Raw genomic sequence first — 25522 nt, 5'->3', positions numbered from 1 at the left:
GCGCCATGGTACCGGACGCACGCTGCGGGCGACATTGTTTGGGACGCTGGGGTGAGTCCCGTCTGGACCGCGCCCCTCTTGGAGGCGTAGCCAAGAGTAGGGGTGTAGGATGTGCAGCTGTGACCCGTCCCTGTGGACTGAAGTAGGAGGAGTGGAAGAGGGGACTGGTGACCAATGATAAGGCCTCGTAGGTGGGGTAGACTAGGGAAGTTCAGCGGCCCGACCTACCCGGGATAGGATGGGAAGAGCGTGGGCTCGAGCGTGGGCTCGGTTTGGGGAGCAGCCCTGGGTCTGACAAAACAGTGCATCTTCACGTTTCGTGACAGCGACTTGCGCTGTGCCTCCTCGGGTCGAAGCTTAGGGTCAGTCTTGGGATGTGCATCTCTGGATGAGGGCAGAGGGGCGCAGGCTCAGGGTTTTGGAGTAATGGCTGGACTGTGCGTCCCTGAATGGGATGAGGGATTTGCTTAAGCAGCTTGTCTCTGGATATAGAGGATGGCTTGGGCTGTTCTCGCTCAGTTTTGTGGGGGCGATTCTGGCTCAGCACCCCTAGGTTCTTGGATGGGGAGTTGTCTTGGGTCTGAACTCTGGATTTTGGCAGCTCTGACTCCATTGGGGAATTTCTGACTTCAAGGCAGAGGTTCTGGCTTTTGGCAATAAAGAAACAACTCAGACTGTAATACTGTAATAACTCTGGAGTTTAATGTCACCGAATACATTTTGACAAGAACTGTCCCAGGCCTGGCACGGTGCCTCACGCCTGTAATCCCAGCATTTTGGGAGGCCAAAGTGGGCGGATCACGAGGTCAGGAGATCGAGACCATCCTGGCTAACACGGTGAAACCCCGTCTCTACTACAAAAGACAATTACAAAAAATTAGCCGGGCGCGGTGGCAGGCGCCTGTAGTCCCAGCTACTCGGGAGGCTGAGGCAGGAGAATGGCGTGAACCCGGGAGGCGGAGCTTGCAGTGAGCTGAGATCACGCCACTGCACTCCAGCCTGGGCGACAGAGCCAGACTCTGTCTCAAAAAAAAAAAAAAAAAGAAAAAAGAAAAGAAAAGAACTGCCCCAAATTATTAACTCCATTCTCACCTCACATGCTGTGAGCCAGGGAGTAGGGACTTTGAGTATTATAAAGCACATTAGCAAATATAAGTTGTTAAATTACACTCAACAAATTTGAAGTTTGAACACTCTCTGTATATTTGATAAAGTTAGAGATTTAGTGTTAGTTGTTTTAGGTGTAATAGCAGCATTTATTACATTTCTGATCGTGTTTCTGGGCAATTGCAGTTCCAGATTCAGCTGCACTTTTCCTCTAGGCCTTCATTCCCTGAAGAGGTTGATATGGGCATCTGGTCTCGTTCCTGATGCATTCCTCAGATCAGAGTCGTTGTCAGGGTGAGGGATGAGAAAGGCATTTGTGTGAGAGAACTGTGTGGACTTTGGCAGATAGGGAAAAAACAAGCGTCTTGAGGTGTCATGTGTCCCATGCCTTTGGCTCCCCACCTTTTCCACCCTGCTGTCTGCCCTGAAAGACCGCCATTGCCTTCTGGCCTTGCTTGTCTTTGGCCAATGGGAAGTCTCAACAGGAAAGTTTGGAGAGAGGAAGAGGTGTGAGTTGGAATATCTTGTCCCCCAGTTCTCTCTCTGCAGGATTGTCACAGATTAGCTGCCCTTCTAAACAACAGGTCATTGTTTGGGTGGCCCTGGCCACACAGTCCTCTTAGTTCCAGGCTCCAGGGACTGCTCCCTCCCCTTACCTCTTAAGGCCCAGGTATTATAATGGCACCTCCCTGTCACTTCCCAGGACAGAGCCTTATCCACTGTGACTTCCTTACCCCCAGCCAACACCATTGTAAGCTGTCTGTTTATTAAACTCCCCTCAAATTTCAATGTGCCATCTGGTTCCTGCCACGGCCCTGACTTGATACAGGCAGGTAGTGTCTGAAGCCAGAAATTCAGGAAACCAAACCCCCAACCATATATGTGTGAGTGCACGTGTGTGGATGTGTGCTTCAAAATAAACCTGTCCCATTATTGGCTCTTCAGTGAGAACAGGTACTGGAAGTAGAGGGTGAGTTTATGTCTTTGCACGTGCATCTAATGTATAATATCCAAGCCAATTCTATTTGTGCATTTGTTAATATTGAGAAACATTGATTGAGTGCTTGTTAAATGATAAGATCCTTACCAAGTACAGTGGATAAAAGACTACAGCTTGTTTTTTTTTTTTTTTTTTAGGATTTGTAGTTTTTTGACAGGGGAAAGGAGGAGTGTTTTCTTGGTAGGTTTTAACTATTGTAAAACGATGTAATTCATGCTGTACTAATGAGTTGAACCCTCCTTATTTTGGCCTTTGTTGGAGCTCAAAATAAGAAGTGATTAATGATGTCTCTTAAAGGTAGGAAAGGAGAGAAAAAGAGTCCAAGGATTTACCAAAAAGACATTTCCTATTCTATTAACCTGATTCTATAACCCTGTGAGCTGCAATTCAAAGGGTAGCCAACAGACCAGTGCCAATAAATGATATTGGTCTGTGACCAGATAATTTGAGAACTTGAGTGTAGATGTTTAAAATTTTGTCTTATTGATTAACATAATAATAACAATTGGGCTTTAATTCGCATACCTTCTTAATTTCCTTTTTCTGGTAATTTCTTGTTACTGTATCTTACCAGAATATCAGTCTGTGACAGGCTGAAAGTAACAGTAATAATAATTTAAAAACTAGTCCTTTATCACAGTTAGTGTGAGAAGCACTATCTGAGAAGGCAGAAACGTGGCTTTGGGCTTTTGTTTTTTAATCTTCGGAGTTTCCACAGTGCTTAGAGTGGCAATTTTATACAATAAGTTTCTCCACAAAGGCCAGAGGCAATTGTGTTTACAGAGTTTATCAGATGGAATCCCAATAAAAAATAAACAGAACACTCAAATTGGGTAATTTGAGAAGAGCTTAATAAAGGGACAGTCTATAAAGTCGTAGGCAGGCTGTGGTAATCAACAAAGGATACTGCAATATTTCAGAGCTAGTGAGAGCAGGGTAACTTCCTGCCTTTAGGACTGAAGGGCTAAGGGAGGAGGCAGTCGCTAAAACCTGAAGAAAGATTTATGGGATGACAGCTGCCTGATGGAGGCCATGACCTTTGGTCAACGGATATGGAACATAGCCATTCCACAGCAACCTCTAGGGAAAAACCTGGGGGAATAAATATTGTGACTTCACTCTTGTCCCTTCCCTGGATCTCTTGCTGGCTTTCCCCATTGGCTGAACCCAACTGGAAGCTAACTGGCAAGGGAATCCACTGATATAAGCAGAACAGGAAGGGACTGTAGTGTATATGAAGTGGCAAGCTTAGAAGGCCTCTGTCTACCTACTTTGGTCTACCTGCAGTCTGAGAACATGTGTAGTTCAGTATACCATGAGCATTTCCAGAACAGAGAATGTGTCTTATATGTCATAGGTGTGTCATCAATATTTGCAAAAGCAGGGGATAGAATGGGTGCTGGAGAGATAGTTTAGGAAGCCAAGAGTCAAGGTGTAGATGTTTAAAAATTTGTATTATTGATTAACATAATAATAAAAATTGGGATTTAATTTGTATATCTTGGCTAACCGCATGTTCTTTAGACCACAGGCTTGGCCATACAAGATCAAGTCTTGCATGCGAAAGTGGAAATAGCAGAAGGTCCCTGTCATCCTGAGATTGCTCTCTCTTTTTTTTTCCTCTGTTTTTTTTTTTTTTTCTTTTGAGACAAAGTCTGTCTCTGTTGCCCAGGCTGGAGTGCAGTGGTGCAATCACAGCTCACTGCAGCCTCTGCCTCCCAAGTGATTGTCCTGCCTCAGCCTCCTGAGTAGCTGGGATTACAGGCATCTGCCACCACACCCAGCTAATTTTGTATTTTTAGTAGAGACAGTGTGTCACCATGTTGTCCAGGCTGGTCTCGAACTCCTGGCCTCAAGTGATCCACCCGTCTCGGGTTCCCAAAGTGCTGGGATTACAGGTGTGAGCCACTGTGCCCAGCCCTGAGATTGCTCCCTTACTCAGCAATTCTGGAGCCTCTTTTGCAGCATAATTGAGATGTAGATTATGTCAGTTCATTCACAAGTCTCAGAAAAGGAAAAGAATGTTCAGGTTTTGACCCAAAAGCTTCAGGAGAGAGATAGGAGTTACACAGTGGTCTGAGATTGAGGGACTGGGGACAAATCTAGGGAAGTCTTGAGGAGGTGGGAGTTCAGTCTGTTCAGAGCGAGAAGAGATGGTATCTAGGGAGAGGAGAAATTGTGAGAAACTTGTACAGATAAGGAAGGAACCAATGTTCATTCACAACTTGTTGAACCCATGATCTCATGGATTATTTCTTCTTTGCAGTTCTGCTTTTCCAGAATTCTGCCCTTTCCAAAAGGAAGACAGTATGATTAAGTTCCAGGTAAGTTAAGGGTTTCTTTCTCTTTAAATATGCTGTTCATTCTGAGGAACCAGACACTTCTGTTTTCTGAAAGGAGGTCAGCATTTTTTGAGTGACTACTATGTATTAGGTACTTTATCTGCTCATAATGACTTTGTGAGGCAGGTGGTTTGACTCCCTTTATAGAAGTGAAGAAACAAACTCACAGATTTCAAGATGTCTACTTTGGTGCTACTCTAAGTGTAGTTCATGTATCAGTACCAGTCCATGAACTGCTTATCACTGCCCGATGAGGGAAAAAGAATCAAGAGTAAGTTCAGAAACTTTTATAGAAATTTGGCATTGCCGCAGCATCCGAGTGCATGGGCAGCATATACATGACCATACTCTAAATGTGACTGGTCTTATTCAATAAGTAGCAAGATTTGAATGGGTATGTATTGGTCAGAGTTCAGTCAGCAAGGCAGAACCAGTAAGAGATATATATTAAGAGATTTATCATAAGGAATTGACTTATATGATTATGGGGGCTAACTAGGCAAGTCCGAAATCCACAGGGCAGCCCCTCAGGAAGGGTGGGCTGGAACTCTTGGACACAAACTGAAGCTACTGTCTGTGGGTGGAATTTCTCCACCTCTCAGGGAAGCCTCAGCTCTGCTCATAAGACCTTTCAGTTTATTGAATCAGACATACTCAGATTAGTTAGAATAATCTCCCTTAAAGTCAACTGATTATGGACTTTAATCACATCTACAAATTATCTTCATAGCAATACCTAGATTAGTGTTTGATTCAATAACTGAGGACTGTAGCTTAGCCAAGTTGACACATTAGAAAGACCATCACAGTGTGGAGGAAGGATTTTCTTTTAATCATGAAAAAAATTAATTATGAAAATACACAAAAAGAACAAAGGGTATTATGATCCTCCATTTGCAGTACCCATCATGCAGTTTCAACAGTTAACTTTTTGCCAAAGAGAATTGCTTAATCTCTTTTTCAGTTTTTTTCTTTCCCAAAGTATTTGAAAGAGGCATGGTATTTCACATGGTACTGGTTTTTCTCTGAGCATATCACTTTTGTATAGTACCTTATTATATATGCAACTAAAATGAATGAGCTCACACTTTTATCCTGCTGCCTGGAAACCATCTTGCCCAAGTCCAAGATTCATTAGGTACATTTTCTATCTTCTAAATTACAGCAACAGTTCACCAAATGTTCACCGCTGCATCACCCAGGTCACCATTTTTCCAGCCTCCTGCAACAGTGTCCTCAATGGTTATGGCCTGGACCTAAAGCTAATGCCATGGATATTTGGTAGCACTCTGCTCGTTTTGGTTAGATTGGGTGTATCCTCATAGTGAAGACAGAGGGACAAGAGAGCAAGTGGACATGTGAGATCTGTCAAGGCCCAGGTTTAGAACTGGCACATTATCACTTTTGCTTCATTTTGGTAGCCAGAGCAGGTTACATTGCCAAGTCAAAACTAAAGAGGTAAGGAAACACACTCTGGTCCTTTAGTGGGATTGGAGAGCATGGAAGAGGATATTTCTAAACAGCAATCTAACTTACCACACTCTCTGTGTATTTCAGTATATATTTCCTTAAAAATGGACTAATGAAATAATCAATAATTATTTGGTATTATCTAATACCCAGACAATAATCAAATTTCCCTGGTTATCTCAAAAAATTTTTTAACAGTTGGTTTGTTCAAATGGGATCTTAACAAGGTCTATACTATCATACAGTTAGTTGTTGTATCTCGTAATGTCTTTTAATCTAGAGAAATCTGCCCCTCTACTTTATTCTCTCCTGCTATTGACTTGTTGCAGAAACCAAGTTTGGTGTCCTGTGTTCTTTCCTACATTTGGAATGCATTTGTTTGCTTTCTTTTGGTGTCTTTCAATGTGTTACTCTATCTACAGTATTTCTTGTAAGTGGAAGCACCAGATGCTTGAATAGATTCATACTTCATAGATGGTTATACAAGAATACTTCATAGAGGAAAAGATTTAAAGATTTTTGCATGTGTTTATTCATTTATAAATTTGGTTTCTTAATATTTTGGGGCTGTCCTTGTATCTGCATCCTATGAGAATCGCTGCCTAGGATTCCCACAAGGGATCCATCCAGCTACAAGGGTGGTGGAGAAATGAGTGTTTTGTTTTCCCAGGCTCTATAGCTGAGGCAGAGAAGGGAGAATGGGGAGTAGGCTGTGTGAACCTCTATTCCTAACCCCTTCTTCCTACATTGGAACACCCCAAGTAGGCTTCAGTGTATCTGTATTTCCTGAATGATTATCTCCAATTCAATTTTGTTGCCTCCCACAGAAGAAGGCATACAGTAGTGTTACTGAGAGAGTGGTGCTATTAGGACAACCATGCTGACTCCCCTAGATTTTGTTTTTAATCATTGTCAGATTTTGGTAATTGGACAATTGTTAGTAACATGTTCTTGTGAAGTCCTTTGTAACTGCTTACAACTTTTGTTTGAAACCTCTGCTTTATTTAGAGATGCAGAGTCTATTGAGAGAACATATCTATAAATACTTAACTCTGAGCAGTGTGATATATGCAGCCATAGAAATATTTTATGTAAAAATTGGTTTCTTGATGAGGAGATGGTTTTTTTAATTTTTTTAAATTTTCTTTTCTTCTTTCCAACTTTTATTTTAGATTCAAGGGATACATGTGCAGGTTTGTTACATGGGTAAATTGTGTGTTGCGGGGGTTTGGTGTAAAATTTTGTCACCCAGGTAATCAGCATAATACCCAATAGGTTATTTCAGTACTTCTTTTTTTTTTTATTATACTTTAAATTTTAGGGTACATGTGCACAACCTGCAGGTTAGTTACATATGTATACATGTGCCATGTTGGTGTGCTGCACCCAGTAACTCATCATTTAACATTAGGTATATCTCATAATGCTATCCCTCCCCCCTCTCCCCACCCCACAACAGTCCCCGGTGTGTGATGTTCCCCTTCCTGTGTCCATGTGATCTCATTGTTCAATTCCCACCTATGAGTGAGAACATGTGGTGTTTGGTTTTTTATCCTTGCGATAGTTTGCTGAGAATGATGGTTTCCAGTTTCATCTATGTCCCTACAAAGGACATGAACTAATCATTTTTTATGGCTGCATAGTATTCCATGGTGTATATGTGCCACATTTTCCTAATCCAGTCTATCGTTGTTGGACATTTGGCTTGGTTCCAAGTCTTTGCTATTGTGAATAGTGCCGCAATAAACATACGTGTGCATGTGTATTTATAGCAGCATGATTTATAATCCTTTGGGTATATACCCAGTAATGGGATGGCTGGGTCAAATGGTATTTCTAGTTCTAGATCCCTGAGGAATCGCCACACTGACTTCCACAATGGTTGAACTAGTTTACAGTCCCACCAGCAGTGTAAAAGTGTCCCTGTTTCTCCACATCCTCTCCAGCACCTGTTGTTTCCTGACTTTTTAATGATCGCCATTCTAACTGGTGTGAGATGGTATCTCATTGTGGTTTTGATTTGCATTTCTCTGATGGCCAGTGATGATGCAAGAAAGGCCAAAATTGACAAATGGGATCTAATTAAACTAAAGAGCTTCTGCACAGCAAAAGAAACTACCATCAGAGTGAACAGGCAACCTACAGAATGGGAGAAAATGTTTGCAATCTACTCATCTGACAAAGGGCTAATATCCAGAATCTATAATGAACTCAAACAAATTTACAAGAAAAAAACAAACAACCCCATCAAAAAGTTGGTGAAGGATAGGAACAGACACTTCTCGAAAGAAGACATTTGTGCTGCCAAAAGACACATGAGGAGATGGTTATTAATACCAGGTGTTTACCCGCATCCTTTTATTTTGAGAAATTTCAATTTATCAGGAAATCGAAAGAATAGCATAATGTGTAATCTTCACCTAGATTCACCAATTGTTAACAATCACCCACAAACATATGTATAATATACGTATATACACACACGTCTATATTTTATTTGATTGACCCAGTTGGGGATAAATTGCAGGCATTACTATAATTCATCCCTAAATATTTCAGTTTGTATCTCCTAAGAATAAGAGCATTTTCCTACATTTCCACATTACTGCTAACATACTCAAGAAATTTCACATTGATACCACTATTTGTTAATACCTAGTTGATATCCTAGTGTTCGTAATTATCCTAATAATCTCCCTTTTCTCTTTTGTGTTTTTTGAATCTAGGAGCCAATGCTTTTAGTTACCCTGTCTTCTTAGTTCCTTTTAACATAATACAAATAGATTAATCTGCCATGAAAAAGTGAAAATACTAAATCTTGGTGTGTGATGAGAAATGAACTCATGAACTGCTACTAGACTTGTGTATCAGCACAACACCTTAGTATAGATTTATCTGTGCCTATTTCCTGGGCCATATTTTATAATTTGATTAATACTGTCCTTTGGGAATCCCTGATCCAATAGGATTAGTATCCTTATGAGAGCCTCAACAGAGCTTGCTCTCATTCTCCCTCTGCCATGTAAGGACACAGTGAGAGCAGAGCTGTCTGCAAGCCAAGAGAAGAAACCTGAATGAAACCTATCTTGGTGGTACTTGATCTTAGACTTTCCAACCTCCAGAACAGGAAGAAATAAGTTTATTTTGTTTAATCTAATCAGACTGTGGTGTTTTATTAAGGCAGCCCAAACAGACTAAGACCAGTCATTTGTGTGGATGATTGACGTGGCATGTGGTTGATGTTTTAGGAAAGGGTGACATTCAAGGATGTGGCTGTTGTCTTCACCAAGGAAGAGCTGGCACTATTGGATAAAGCCCAGATCAACCTGTACCAAGATGTGATGTTGGAAAACTTCAGGAACCTCATGTCAGTGAGTGAGTAACTGAGCATCAGACCACTGGACCTGTTTCCTCAAATCATCATTTCAAACCAGATAGAATATTCCAGTTAGACCACAAAGAGAAACTTTGGCCACTGGAAAGAAAACTCCTAAGAGATGCATGTGCAGGTTAGAAACCTACAGTTAATGGGCTTTTACAGATCTGGCCCCTTGTGATGGGTTTGTGAGGGAGCTCTCCCCAAATCTCATACCCCTGGCCTGTGGGCATTCAGTGCAGGAAGTAAGCCCTCCCTCCCCTACTCACACATTTAGGCTCTCATTCTTTCCTCATATTTCTCAGAATGAGACTGATAAAATTCACACATCACCAAGGGCCTTGATCTATTGGTTGCTTCTGGAGAAAAAAACCAATGTTTATCCAATGTTTTGGATAAACCGGTGTTAAAGGAACCAAGGGAGAACTTTGGTTTGGTTGGCAGTTACAATAGCCAACACTTACTGGTATGTAGTAAGTGTAATCTAAGTGTTGGCTTATTTGATTACTTTTTGATAAATATCTAACCTCCTTTTCATTTCTCAGAGGTTCACATACAGTTATATGTTACCTAAGTTTAGTTTATGAGATACAGATTTGGTTTGGCTATGTCCCTACCCAAGTCTCGTCTTAAATTGTAGCTCCTATAATTCCCACATGTTGTGGGAGGGGCCTGGTAGGAGGTAACTGAATCATGGGGCAGGGGTCTTTCTCATGCTGTTCTCATGAGAGTGAATAAATCTCATGAGATCTGATGGTTTTATAAATGGGTGTTCTCCTGCACAGGCTTTCTCCTTGCCTGCCACCATGTAGGATGTCCCTTTGCTCTTCCTTCACCTTCTGCCATGATTGTGAGGCCTCCCCAGCCACATGGAACTATGAGTCAATTAAACCTCTTTCCTTTATAGATTACCCAGTCTTGGGTATGTCTTCATTAGCAACGTGAGAATGGACTAATACAGATAGTTACTGTTATTATCCCCCTTTTATGGATGTATTACTCTGTTTTCACACTGCTGATAAAGACATATCCAAGACTGGGCAATTTACAAAAGATAGAGGTGTACTGGACTTACAGTTCCACGTGCCTGGGGAGGCCTCACAATCATGGTGGAAGGTGAAAGCCATGTCTCACATGGTGGCAGACAAGAGAAGAGAGCTTGTGCAGGGAAATCTTTTTTTTTTTTTGAGATGGAGTCTGGCTCTGTAGCCAGGCTGGAGTGCAGTGGTGCTATCTTGGCTCACTGCAACCTCCACCTCCCAAGTTCAAGCAATTCTCCTGCCTCAGCCTCCCAAGTTGCTGGGACTACAGGCATGCACCACCACACCCAGCTAATCTTTGTATTATTAGTAGAGACGGGATTTCACCATGTCGGCCAAGATGGCCTCAATCTCTTGACCTCGTGATCCACCCGCCTCAGCCTCCCAAAGTGCTGGGATTACAGGTGCAAGCCACCGTGCCCAGCTGGAAACTCCCCTTTTTAAAACCATCAGATCTCATGAGACTCATTCACTACCATGAGAAAACACAGGAAAGACCCGCCCCCATAATTCAGTCACCCCCTACCAGGTTCCTCTCATGACACATGGGAATTTTGGGAGTTACAATTCAAGATGAGATTTGGGTGGGGACACAGCCAGACCATATTATCCCACCACTGGCCCCTCCCAAATCATATGTCCTTACATTTCAAAGCCAATGATGCCTCCCAACAGTCCCACAAAGTCTTAACTCATTTCAGCATTAACTCAAAAGTCCACAGTCCATTGTCTCATCGGAGACAAGCCAAGTCTCTTCCATCTATGAGCCTGTAAAATCAAAAACAAGTTATTTAGTTCCTAGATACAGTGCAGGTACAGGTATTGTGTAAATACAGCTGTTCCAAATGGGAGAAATTGGCCGAAACAAAGGGGCTACAGGCCCCATGCAAGTCTGAAATCCAACAGGGCAGTCAAATCTTAAAAGTCAAAAGTGATCTCCTTTGACTCTATGTCTTGCATCCTGATCACACTGATGTAAGAGGTGGGTTTCCATGGTCTTGGGCAGCTCCACCCCTGTGGCTCTGCAGAGTATAGCCTCCCTTCTGGCTGCTTTCATGGGCTGGTGTTGAGTGTTTGTGGCTTTTCTGGGCACCCAGTGCAAGCTGTCAGTGAATCTAGCATTCTGGGGTCTGAAGGACAGTGGCCCTCTTCTCACAGCTCCAATAGGCAGTGCCCTAGTAGGGACTCTGTGTGGGGGCTCTGACATGTGGGAATTATGGGACACGACACGTGGGAATTATGGGAGTTACAATTCAAGAAGAGATTTGTGTAGGGACACAGCCAAACCATATCAATGGATGAAACAACTGAGTCACAGAATTAATAACTTGCCCACAATCACACAGCTTATAAGAAGAACTAGGATTTGAGCCATGCTAATTTGGCCCTAGGTCCTGTGTTTTTAATAAATAACCTCGTGAAACCAAAGTGTAAACTGTAGACACAGGACCTTTTGCATAAATCTGCATATCCCTGCAGTTGTTTCTCAAACTGCCGGATAAAACCCTCTTGGTGAGTCCTGAAATCAAATTACTGTGTCATAACTAGCAATGCCAGATGATGTGTTAATGGGTAGAGCACACCAGCATGGCACACGTATGCATATGTAACTAACCTGCACATTGTGCACATGTACCCTAAATCTTAAAGTATAATAATAATAAAGAAAAAAATAGATTAATAGAACAGAAAACAAAAGAATTCATCAAAGTGTATTGCACATCATATGTAAATATCAGCTGATAAAACTTCTGTTTTAGTGAGCAGTCTCTGTTGATGTTCGTGCCTATTCCTACTGAGTCATAATGCTGATTTTACTGTGGGTTACAATCAAAACAATTGGGAAACCACTGCTTAAAGCCCATTCGGGGCAGCTCATGGTCTCCCTTTCCCTGATACTATCTTATAAACTAAAGTCACTTTCAATAAAACAATGCAGAAAGGACCTTGAACCAGAAGCAGTATCCAGTGGGACTTGACCATGATATTCATGCCATTTTGAAACCCATCTTAGGATCCCAAGAATATGATCATCCTCTTCTGCCTCAGCCCCCTGTTTTTTACATACCACAGTCTTGCTTCCCTGGGTGCCAGGCCATTGACAGTGCCACAGTATCTGTTCCCCATTCTCATAGTCATGGCTGTTTGAGATTCTGCAATAACTTAAAAGGGCAGAACTGAAGGAAATGGATTGTAGGATCTGAGTGGTCTCTATCTTTTCATGAAGACAAAGAACCTCGGGGAAAATAAAAAGAATGTCTCTTAAAGCTTGTCTCAGAGGTTTACATACGCATCCCCGCACAACGCCAGGACCATATTTCACAATGTTTACCCCATTTCAATCCCCATTGCCTTTTTATCCCCATCCCCTTAAGGCTCATCATGTACAGTTGTGCAGGTTGTACACAAACATATATGATAGTCCTCCATATGACAGTGATGTGAAGGAAGGGAAGCTATCAGGAGATAGGACTTGCTTGTTTCTGAAACCTCTTGTGACCCTTTGTGTCCCTTACTCTGCCCAACATATAAAAAACATTCCATCAATTTGTATTATTTATATACACACACACTACATAAAATGAGAGCCTTTCCCATACCTTTTGTAGCAAGATTATTAAAGGCTTTTTATCGACTACTCTTATAGCAGGGAGGTGAATTTCTTCCTTCATAAAATTTTCCTAAGATTTCCTTTTATTCCTTTTTGTGGTGTGGGGGTGGAAAGGTCTTGCTCTGTCACCCAGGCTGGAGTGCAGTGGCACAATCTTGGCTCACTGCAACCTGTGCCTCCCAGGATTAAGCAATCCTCCAACCTCAGATTTCCAAGTAGCTGGGATCATAGGCAAAACTGAGCCAATTTTTAATTTTTTTATAGAGATGGGATCTCATTATATTGCCCAGCCTGGTCTTGATCTCCTGCGCTTGAGTGATCTTCCCACCTCAGCCTCTCAAAGTGTTGCTATTACAGGCATGAGCCACTGCACCTGGCCAAGATTTCTTTTAATTTCCCTACAACACTTGATTTCTAATTGGCAGCTCACAGGTTAGAATTACTGTGGCTCTAATTGTTTCACATGTCAATAGAAGCCAGGGACAACTTCCCACCCCATCATATTTCATTTTCTCAAAACCTCTGGACAGATGATTGACTTGTTCTCTTAGCCAAATTCTCTTTCTTCTCCTAGGAGACGGGATTAAAAACAACATTTTGAATCTTCAGGCAAAGGGGTTAAGTTACCTTTCGCAAGAAGTGCTTCATTGCTGGCAGATTTGGAAACAAAGGATCCGGGATTTAACTGTGAGTCAGGATTATATCAGGAACCTTCAAGAAGAGTGTTCCCCACATTTAGAAGATGTTTCCCTCAGTGAAGAGTGGGCAGGCATTTCTCTTCAGATTTCTGAAACTGAAAACTATGTAGTAAATGCCATTATCAAAAATCAAGATATCACAGCATGGCAAAGCCTGACACAGGTTCTTACCCCAGAATCGTGGAGGAAAGCCAACATAATGACCGAGCCCCAGAACTCTCAGGGAAGATATAAGGGAATTTACATGGAAGAGAAATTGTACAGACGTGCTCAGCATGATGACAGCCTCAGTTGGACCTCACGTGATCATCATGAGTCCCAAGAATGTAAAGGAGAGGACCCTGGTAGACATCCCAACTGTGGGAAAAACTTGGGTATGAAATCAACGGTTGAACAACATAATGCGGCCCATGTATTACCACAGCCTTTCCCATGTAATAACTGTGGGGTGGCCTTTGCAGATGATACAGATCCTCATGTCCATCACAGCACTCACCTAGGAGAGAAATCTTATAAATGTGACCAGTATGGACAGAACTTTAGTCAGAGCCAAGATCTTATCGTTCATTGTAAAATCCACTCAGGTGAGACTCCCTATGAATTCCACGAATGGCCTATGGGCTGCAAACAGAGCTCAGACCTTCCCAGATATCAGAAAGTCCCCTCGGGAGACAAACCCTACAAATGTAAAGAATGTGGCAAGGGCTTCAGGCGCAGCTCTTCCCTTCACAACCATCATCGAGTCCACACAGGGGAGATGCCCTACAAATGCGATGCATGTGGGAAAGGGTTTGGATTTAGGTCACTTCTTTGTGTTCATCAGGGAGTACACACAGGGCAAAAGCCCTATAAATGTGAAGAGTGTGGGAAGGGCTTTGATCAGAGCTCCAACCTTCTTGTCCATCAGAGAGTCCACACTGGAGAGAAGCCCTACAAATGCAGTGAGTGTGGCAAGTGCTTTAGTTCGAGCTCCGTTCTTCAAGTCCACTGGAGGTTTCACACAGGGGAGAAACCATATAGCTGTGGTGAGTGTGGAAAGGGCTTCAGCCAAAGTACACACCTTCACATTCACCAGAGAGTCCACACAGGGGAGAAACCATACAAATGCAATGTGTGTGGAAAGGATTTTGCATATAGCTCTGTTCTTCACACTCATCAGAGAGTTCACACTGGAGAAAAACCATATAAATGTGAAGTGTGTGGAAAGTGCTTTAGTTACAGTTCATATTTTCATTTACATCAAAGAGATCACACCAGAGAGAAACCATATAAATGTGATGAGTGTGGTAAAGGCTTCAGCCGGAATTCAGATCTTCATGTTCATCTCAGAGTCCACACAGGAGAGAGGCCCTATAAGTGTAAGGCATGTGGTAAGGGCTTCAGTCGTAATTCATACCTCCTTGCCCATCAGAGAGTGCATATAGATGAGACACAGTACACACATTGTGAGCGTGGAAAGGACCTTCTGACTCATCAAAGACTACATGAGCAGAGGGAAACATTATAAAGGTAGTAAGTCAGGGTTCAATTAGGAAAACAGAAGCCACACTGTATTCCAGATGATAGAGGCTTACTCAGCCTGTGGGAGGGCTAGGGGAGCAAAAGACAGGGACACTGCCATTGATAATGTCAGCCTGCAGCACTGGAGTGTGCCAGGCAAGGACTGTGGATTTCAAGAACTTCTGTGAAGCTCCCATCAACTGCTGTATGCTACAATGGCAAAGAGGTTACTCTTGACAAATGGGTGGTTTGTGGTGGTGGTTGTAGTTAGTGGTCAAATTTCCATTAAAGGGTGTGTCCAGGAGGGAAATTCTAATTGGGATGATTATGGTAAGGTCTTCAGTTCAGCCAACGTCTTTAGATTTTTTTTTTAGTCCCCGGTAGAAAAATACTCTCTGTATGAAGAACATTCAAAAGTGTGCTCAAAAATGAAACCCATGCTCTTACTATGAAAGAATGTTAGTACCCAGGTTTTCCATGAGAGTACACAGGCAAGAAGCTCCATAGAAGTGGCATTTGAAGGGTGTGGCAGAGGCAGTGCTGTGTTTATCACACTGGTTCCATTTCCTTGAAAATAAGAAGTCTATTTCCCAGTAACCCTTGCAGTTAAGAGTGTGCCCATGTGATTGAGTTCTAGCCAATGGAGTGTGAGCAAAAGTGATATAAGCCACTTTCAGGTCTAGCCTTTACAAACATCCTCAGGCTTCTCTATCCCTGCCAAGGTGACCTTGGAGGCTGCTTATTCCAGACTGGGTTGATAGAAGGTCACTATTTCATCTGTGTTGGATTTCTTTTTAGAGTAAGAAATAAAAATTCATCGTGTCTCACCACTGAGATTTTTGGTGGTTTATTTGTTACTGCAGCATTGCCTAGGCTATCCTGACTAGCATGGAGGGATTTTATAGCAATATGTTTCATTGTCATTGGAGTCCACATACAGAAGTAACATTATAATTCAGAGTTCAAAACTTTTAAATCTTTAAGGCTTGATGTGGCAGTGCAACCATCTAAAATGGTATGGATGGGACTTCTGCAGTGATAACCTTCATTCATTGGTGTGTACACCAAAGAGAAATGTTCCAGATGATATAGCTGTGGTAAAACTTTACTGAAAAGTATAACCCACAGACGTAAGAAATCTCATATAATAGAGAAACTCTATAATGTGGGATGCTGAATAGGTTTGTCAGCTCACACCTTAAATGCGATTAAAAATTAACTAGAATAGGTGTTCTGTGGTTAGTCTTAATAAAATTAATTGAATAAAACCAACATTTACTAAAGTGACCAACAACATGTAAAAAACCAACAGTGTTCATTGCAGACTGATGCAGTCTTCTTCTCAGCAGACCTGTATAATAATGGGTTTTTAAAGGATGCTCTTTCTGTCAGTTTCCCCCCAAATTTGTCATTTAATTGGGGATAATAGATGAATTCGAGAGGAGATCTCTTTGCTTTTTTTTTTTTTTTTTTTTTTTGGAAATAGGGTCTTGCTGTGTCACCCAGGTGGCTGGAATGCAGTGGCCTGATCATTGCTCACTGAAGCCTTGAACTCCTGGCTTCAGTGATCCTCCTGCCTCAGCCTCCTGAGTAGCTGGGACTACAGACATACACCACCGTGTTCAGCTGATGTTTTCTTTAAAAATTGTACTTGTAGAGATGGGGTCTTACTTTGTTGCCCAGGTTAGTCTCAAACTTCTGGTTTCAAGCGATCCTCCTACCTCAGCTTCCCAAAGTGCAGGGATTACAGGTTTGGGCCACTGCACTTATCCCACAATGTCTTTTTTTTCCTTCAAAAACAGTGTCCTTTTTTGTTTTAATTGACTTATCGGTTTCTTCATTTGGATCATGGTTTATTCCTAGTTTTTCTTGCATTACAGTTTCCTGCTAGTTATAGTTTGTAAACAGAACAGCCATTCAAGTGCAAATAAAACCATCCCTGAAGTGTCATTTTCTTACTGATCAGGTGGATAATAGTGAAATATTTTAAAAATTCTGTGTCAGTAGAAATGAGGAAATGAGTGTTCTTACATAAGTTGGTGGGGGAAAGAAAAACAGGTACAAAGTTGCTGGAGAGGATCTTGTCTATATGTATCAGATGTACAATGTGCATTGTCTTTGAGCCAATGATCCTGCTTCTCAGAATGTATTTTTAGGATGTAATTACATGAGTGGGAAAATATGGTTTCAGAAAGAAATGTGTTCTAAGAATGTTGCAATGAGAAGACTGTAAACAACCTGAAGCTTCATGTATAAGAGATTGAGTAAATTAGGGCATCCCATATAATGGAATAACATGGCTCCATCAACAATGATCTAGACCTATAAAAATGTCCACATGTTATTGTCCATGTCCAACACATACTCCAGTACTCCTACTTGCAAACAGTAAGTTAGAGAAAAAATCTGGGATACACATTATCCTAGGAAGCTTTTGGGGTTTAGAATGGGTGCAACATTCCCTCGTGACAGAATCAGCCCTCAGCGTTGGTGGAGGTGTCCCAGGCAATCCTCCAGTTTGGCCGGGAGCAGCGCTTGCATATCACATTAAGTTTTTAAATATGTGATGCTAACAGGAATGTCTCCCTACTTCACAAAATTGTTTGCTTTTCCTCTTGTAGCAAAGTAGCATGGAAAAAGCAGAAATAAGTCTAGCTCCCAATCAGTGGGAGCCAATCTCATTTACAAATGAAGATGCAGAGATCCTAAATAAATATGAGCATGTCAAATCCAATGATTTGATAAAAGCGTTCTAACAGACTCGCTCATGTATAATTTATCCTAAATATGCTTATCAGCTTCTGCCTCATAACACACACAAGAACTGAGTAGCTCTAAATACAAATTTATTTAGCTCATGACGTGTGAGCTGGCAAGTTCAATTGGGCTTAGCTGGGCAGTTCTGGTGTGGGACATGCTAGATTATCTTAACTGGACTTTGTACATGCATCTGCAGTCAGCTGATGGTTCATCTGGGTCTGGCTGTTTTATGATGGTCATAGATGAGACAACGAAGTTCTCTCTGTCATCATGGTCTCTCACCCTCCAGAAGACCAATTGAGGGTTGGTCCCATAGTGCCAGGGTTTCAAGGGCAAAAGCTGTGATCTCTTAAGGCCTCATCAGGGAACAGGCTCAATGATGCTTTCACCACATTTTAATGATTAAAGCAAGTCACAACACTGGCCCAGATTCATGGGGTGAGATTAAGACAAAATAAAAAATGTTGAGACATAATCATTGGAAGGAAAAGGAAGGTACTATTTTTATGCTAGAGAATAATGTTATTTACTTATAAAATTCAAATCCACCTGTAAAATTTGACCAATTGAAGCCTGTTTTAAAATTATCGGGTCAACAAATTGGTTTCACACGAAATTGGCACGTGAAAATTCATAGCATTACTATGTAAGAGTCTTTTATAAAATGTAGCCAAAATGTTTCATTCACAATAACAATTGTGTGCAATGACCAGAATTGTCCAAAGGTAATTCTGGGAGTTCCCTTTGGGATGCCTAGGTGAGGAGCTATCTGGGGCCTCAGACTCCCACATTCTTCAGTGGGAAGGGCTTTACATGAACTCAACTTCCCAGCGGCTTTCTCTTTCTGATGGGAGGTGTTAGAACCTGGCTTTCTCATGCAACTTCTGTGAAGCTCTGACAACTAAAGCTGGATTGTCTGCTTTAGTTAAGTAGTCCAGATTACCTGCATAGTCAATTTGTTCCCTCACCAACATGGATGCCTTCACAATTGCTCTTTAAGAAGGATAAAAACATAGCGGTGAGGTGTGGTCTATTTCCTGCTTCACCCAGGCCCTGGTGCTTCTTCAAGTGGTATGAGAAATTGTGGTCCTGTGCCTTCTCTTCCAGACCCTTAGCTTACATGTTTTCCCTGTAAAACTTAGTCCTAATCCCAGCACTTCGGGAGGCCAAGGTGGGTGAATCACAAGATCAGGAGTTTGAGACCAGCCTGGCCAACATAGTGAAACCCCGTCTCTACTAAAAATACAAAAAATTAGCTGGGCATGGTGGCAGGCACCTGTAATCCCAGCTACTCAGGAGGCTGAGGCAGGAGAATTGCTTGAGCACAGGAGGTGGAGGTTGCAATGAGCCAAGATCGCGCCACTGCACTCCAGCCCAGGCGACAGTGCAAGACTCTGTCTCAAAAAAAAAAAAAAAAAAAAAGTCCCTTATGTGTGATGATAAAATTTGATGAAGAGCAACACTGGTGGACTTACACTACCAGAGATCAACATTTATTATAAATTTTCTATAATTAATACAGTGTAGTATTCGCTCAGGAGAGAAAAAATAGATCAATGGAAAAGAATTGGGAGTCCAAAAACAGATCCACATGTATACAGTGAGTTAGTTTATTAGCCTTGAAATATGTTGGAGAAATAATAGTCATTTTAATAACTGATGCTGGGTTATCAGTTATACTGATAACTACTACTTAACACTACTTAACACTAGTGCTTCATACAACTACAGGCAATAAATACAAATAGCATGCAGCTGGCAGACTGGGACCAGTGGCTATGCCTCCACTAGACTGCCCATAGAAGCATAATAACAGCTACCGAAGATGTCTGATCTGTCTTGTCTTTTTTTTCAGGTATAATTTACATAAAGTGCACACTCTAACTACATTTAAGTTTTAACAAATGTACATATCCTTGTAAATAATGCCCATTCAACATGTTAAACATTTTCTTTACCCCAAAAAGTTCCCTTGTGCCCCTTTCCCTTCATTTCTTTCCAAAAAAGGATATAATCACTGCTTTGGTTTCTATCACCGTATGTTGGTTTTGCCTATTCTTGAACTTTATATAAATGAAATCATACTGTAATATACTCTTGCGTTTGGTTTTTTTTTCATTCAACATGGTTTTCTAAATTTGTAATTTATAATAAATAGAGTATTGCATATTTTATTATTGTTTATAAATTGTGTTCTAAAAACATTCTATATTAGTAAAATTTATAGTAAACTTATATAATGTACATATGTTTCTTTCTGGAGAGCCATTTATTAAACATTTATTAGCATACCACTCACAAAGGAGATGTAACCCCAGAATTGGCCTTTTTCTTCTGAAGTCAACTGGCTTTGAAGTAGAATGTAACATTAGTTATTATTCCTCATTCCCCACTCATTCTCTGTATCTACTTCTCTTATTTTTTTTCTTTTATTTTTCTGCAGACACTATGGTTACTTAAGTATCTACTTCTCTTTTCCTGCATGTCTTTGAGTAGAGACACTGGTCACCTTTGTTCCCCACTGTCTTTTCAAAGGTGCGTGTTAGGGAACAAAAATATAGTGTCTTCCTCTGGAGCAGCAAATTTGTTTATGGACCACTCCAGTGAAGACAGTGTCTCCCTCTGGGGTGAAGACCAGCGGTTTTGTTCCCACTGCCTATCATAAAAGATTCAGGTTTCCTAAGCTTAGGGTTCTGTTCCTACAATGCAGCCCGCTAGGTATGCAAGCAGCACCTGGCCTTTCACGTCACTCTATGGGATTAGAGTGGCAAAAACCATTGCAAAGGATGACACTCTGGCTACTGCTGTGGTTGTGACTAATAAAGTCCTTTGTCTCAGAGCCAGGAGTCTCTTGTCTTGTGCCAGCATCTGTGAGACTGTCAGGCTAACTTGTGAGCTTGTAAATTGGTTACTTTCAGATCCTTGGTTTTTGATGGAAATAAATGTCTCTTAATCTTAGATGCAAACTAGAGCTACCTGGAATGCTTTCGGCTTTTTACAATTTTTTTCTGGTGAAATATACATAACATGAAATTTACCATCTTAACCATTTTTAAGTATGTAGCTCAGTAGTGTTAAGTACATTTACATTGTTGTAAAACCAATCTCCAAAACTCATTTTATCTTGCAAAACTAAAACTCTATCCCATTCAACTCTATCCCATTCAACAGCAACCCTCAATTTTCCCCTCCTCCCAGCCACTGGCAACCACTATACTTTGTGTCTCTATGCATTTGACTTCTCTGAGTCACGTAAATGGAATCATACACTATTTGTCTTTTTTTTTTTTCTTTTTTCTTTTCTTTTTTTTTTTTTTTTGAGACAGAGTCTCGCTCTGTCACCCGGGCTGGAGTGCAGCGGTGAGATCTCGGCTCACTGCAAGCTCTGCCTCCAGGGTTTATGCTATCCTCCTGCCTCAGCCTCCCGAGTAGCTGGGACTACAGGCGCACGCCGCCACGCCCGGCTAATTTTTTGTATTTTTAGTAGAGACAGGGTTTCACCATGTTAGCCAGGATGGTCTCGATCTCCTGACCTTGTGATCCGCCCGCCTCGACCCCCCAAAAGTGCTGGGATTACAGGCATGAGCCACCATGACCAGCCCAGTATTTGTCTTTCTGTGACTGGCTTATTTAACTTACCATAATGTCCTTAAGGTTTATTTGTGTTGTCGAATGTGTCAGAATTTTCTTCCTTTGTACACTTGGGTTTCTTCCACTTTTTGGCTATTGTGAATAATGCTGTTATGAACATAGGAGTACAAATATCTCTTCAAGACCTCGCTTTCAATTCTTTTGGACACATACCCAGAAGTGGAATTGCTGGATCATATGGTAATTGTATTTTCAATTTTTTCAGGATCTGCCATTCTGTTTTCTATAGAAGCTGCCACCATTTAACATAATGTTTTTAAGTTCATTTATATTATTATGCTTATCAGTCTTCTTTTTATGTTCAGAGTAATCAGGAAATTACCACAGTTTGCTCATTCTTATGTTGGTGAACATTCGTTTCCAGGTTTTGGAAATTTTGGATAAAGCTACTAAGAATATTCTTGTATTAGCCTTTTTGCAGACATATGCTTTGATTTCTCTTGGGTAAATACCTAGGAGTGGAATTGCTGTCATAGGCTAAGTGTATGTTATCTTTATGAAGAATTGCCTGTCCTTGTCTATTAACATAAAGAATGAGGTACTTTATTGTTCACTTAAAATCTTTATGTGGTTGGGCTGTGTGTGGTGGCACATACCTGTCACATACCTGTAGTCCCAGCTACTGGGGAGGCAGAAGGATCACTTGAGGGCAGGAGTTTGAGGCTGTTGGGTGCTACGATCGTGCCTGTGAATAGCCACTGCACTCTAGACTGGGCAACTTAGCTAAAAAAAAATATGTGGTTAAAATTTCAATGTGTTTATGAAATTTTTGTATAATGATTTTTTAAAAGAAAACTTTCCCATACTCCCAGGCACTAATTATTTTCAAAACATGAAGACTATGTTTTAAATGGTGTCAGGCACAAATCTAATTTTAATTTTTTTCCAATTGGATAGTCAAGGCTTTCAACATTTATTGATGAGTCCCTTTTTTATTTACTGATCTTAAAGGTCACATTTATACTACACTAGGTATATCCATTCCTGGAGTCTCCTATCTTTTATGTTTATTACTGAAATCTCTGACCATTTTTTTTTTTTTATGATAGAGTCTTGTTCTGTCACCAGGCTGGAATGCAGTGGCACGATCTTGGCTCACTGCAACCTCCGCCTCCCAGGTTCCACTGATTCTCCTGCCTCAGCCTCCTGAGTAGCTGGGATTACAGGCACCCGCCACCATGCCCAGCTAGTTTTTGTATTTTTAGCAGAGATGGGGTTTCATCATGTTGGCCAAGATGGTCTCCTGACCTCATGATCCACCCAGCTCGGCCTCCCAAAGTGCTGGGATTACAGGCGTGAGCCACCACCATACCCGGCCCATTTTTGTTTATTCTCAAACCACTATCTCACAGCTTTAAGAATTATACTTTTGGTACAAGGCAAGTAACAGTGAATATGCTAAGTGTATGTTTAACTTTACCATTTCTAAAAATGACTATACCATTTTATACTTCCATTAGCAGTGAATGCAAGATCACTTGTTCTACATGCTAACCAACACTTGGGATTTTTAGTCATTGGGATTATTTGTAGTGTTATCTCATTGTGGTTTAATTAGCATTTCCCTGATAAGTAATGAGGTGGTTATCAGTCATTTTATCATGTGCTGATTGGTCATTTTATATCTTCTTTGGAAAAGAACTTTTGAAAGTTTTGCTTGTTTTTTGTTGGTTTGTTTCCTTACTGTTGAGTTGTAAGATTTCTCTTTTTTTTAATTATACTTTAAGTTTTAGGGTACATGTGCACAACGTGCAGGGTGGTTACATATGTATACATGTGCCATGTTGGTGTGCTGCACCCAGTAACTCATCATTTAACATTAGGTATATCTCCAAATGCTATCCCTCCCCCCTCCCCCCACCCCACAACAGGCCCCGGTGTGTGATGTTCCCCTTCCTGTGTCCATGTGTTCTCATTGTTCAATTCCCACCTATGAGTGAGAACATGCGGTGTTTGGTTTTTTGTCCTTGCGACAGTTTGCTGAGAATGATGGTTTCCAGCTTCATCCATGTCCCTACAAAGGACATGAACTCATCATTTTTTATGGCTACTGGATATATACCCAACGGATTATAAATCATGCTGCTATAAAGACACATGCACACGTATGTTTATTGCAGCACTATTCACAATAGCAAAGACTTGGAACCAACCCAAATGTCCAACAATGATAAACTGGATTAAGAAAATGTGGCACATATACACCATGGAATACTATGCAGCCATAAAAAATGATGAGTTATAAGATTTCTTAATATAGCCTAGATACCAATCCTTTCTCAGATAGATACATTATGAATATTTTTTCCTAGTCTTGGCTTGCCTCTTCATTTTGTTAATAATGTCTTTAAGAGAGTATGTTAATTTGATGAAGTTCTGGTTTATCTTTTTAAATTAGATTTTGTGCTCTTTTTGGCCTACCTATGAAATCTTTTTTTGCCTATCCCAAGGTTTTGAAAATTTTCTCCTATGTTTTCTTGTATAACATTTGTAGTTTTAGGTTTTCATTTAGGTCTGTTACCTATTTTGAGTTTTTTTTGTGTATGATGTGAGGTAAGTGTTGAGGTTCATAATTTTCAAATAGATGTCCAGTTGTTCTAGTGCTATTTTTTTAAACAACTTTCCCCCATTGAATTATCTTTGTGGCTGCACTGAAAATAAACTGATCATATATACTTGGCTCTATTTGCTGGAATCACCCTGTTCCATTGATTTATATAAATATTGTTAAGCCATTACTATGTCTTGACTACTGGAGCTTTAGAGTGAGTTTTAAAATCTGATACTGTTATTCCTCTAATGATGTTCTTCCTTTTCAAAACAATTTTGACTATTCTAGTTTTTTTAGTTAGTTGTTTTTTGCATTTCAACGTAAATCTTAACATTAGTTTCTGCAAAAAGCCTGCTGTAAATTTGATTGATATTGTGTTGACTTTATAGATCAATTTGGAATTCTGGTTCTGGGTAAGATAGAGTAAGCCAGTCGCTGGGAAATTCTGGCCTAATGGCTAAATATGGTGTATTGACTGTTTTTGTATGCCCCATGAAGTAATAATGGCTTTTACATTTTTTATTGAGACAGGGTCTCACTCCATTGCCCAGGCTGGAGTGCAGTGGCATTATCTTGGCTCACTGCAGCATCAACCTCCTGGGATCAAAGAATCCTCTTACCTTAACTTCCTGAGTAGCTGGGGCTATAAGCATGCACCACCATGTCCAGCTAATTTTTGCATTTTTGTAGAGATGGGGTTTTACCATGTTGCCCAGGCTGGTCTCAAACTCCTGAGCTCAAGCATTCTGCCCTCCTCGGCCTCCCAAAGTGCTGGGATTACAGGTGTGAGCCACCGCACCCAGCCTACATTTTTAAATAGTCAAAAAAATCAAAAGAAGAATATTTTATGACATATGATAAGTATGTAAAATTCAAATTTCAGCATTCATAAATTTTGGTTGAAACACAGTCATGCTTATTTGTTTACATATTGTCTATGGCTGTTTTCCTGTTATATTGGTACAGTTGAGTACTTATGATAGAGACCATATATAATGCTCTCATCACTTCATACTGCTGCTCAGTGTATCATGAACCTCAGTAACACAGTTATTACAAGTTAACAGATTTTTGAGTGCCATATGTATCACTCTACTATGATATTTTATTTGTTTTGCATATCCATCATGTCAAAACAAGAAGAGAAAATCAAATTTTGAATGTTATGCTTTTAAGGTATAGTAAAGTGTAGATTATTTTGTTATAGAATCAGACGGCTGACTATTGTGTTTGTTTTGCAGTGACAGATAGCTGTACAAGAAGAAAAATAATAACATTAATACTGCCAGATTAGAAACTTTTCCCAATATTTCCAAATCACAGATAATTATGGCCAAAATGGAATATCTTATCAAAGCAGAATTACTTTTAAAAAACAACGAATGAAAATGAGGCTATAACCAAAGTAAGTTTTAG

General features: G+C 40.8%; 1 protein-coding gene across 2 annotated transcripts; it reads left to right on the top strand.

The window, feature by feature from the left end:
• Nucleotides 1-19994, top strand: ZNF285 (zinc finger protein 285). Of its 2 annotated transcripts, none has more exons than XM_008970790.4 (4): nucleotides 1-51; nucleotides 4374-4431; nucleotides 9168-9294; nucleotides 13521-19994. In XM_008970790.4, exons 2-4 carry the CDS (start codon nucleotides 4417-4419, stop codon nucleotides 15149-15151), a joined length of 1773 nt encoding a protein of 590 aa, XP_008969038.3. In that variant the 5' UTR covers nucleotides 1-51; nucleotides 4374-4416; the 3' UTR covers nucleotides 15152-19994. The 2 variants fall into 2 exon arrangements, with proteins under 2 accessions (XP_008969038.3, XP_063456454.1); XM_063600384.1 differs by lacking the exon at nucleotides 1-51 and adding an exon at nucleotides 58-2287.
• The last annotated feature ends 5528 nt before the right edge of the window (nucleotides 19995-25522 follow it).

Source organism: Pan paniscus, chromosome 20, assembly GCF_029289425.2.
Source record: "Pan paniscus chromosome 20, NHGRI_mPanPan1-v2.0_pri, whole genome shotgun sequence".
Classification (NCBI taxonomy): domain Eukaryota; kingdom Metazoa; phylum Chordata; class Mammalia; order Primates; family Hominidae; genus Pan; species Pan paniscus.
The sequence above is the reverse complement of the archived record's forward strand: the minus strand, read 5'-3'. Positions and strand labels throughout refer to the sequence as shown.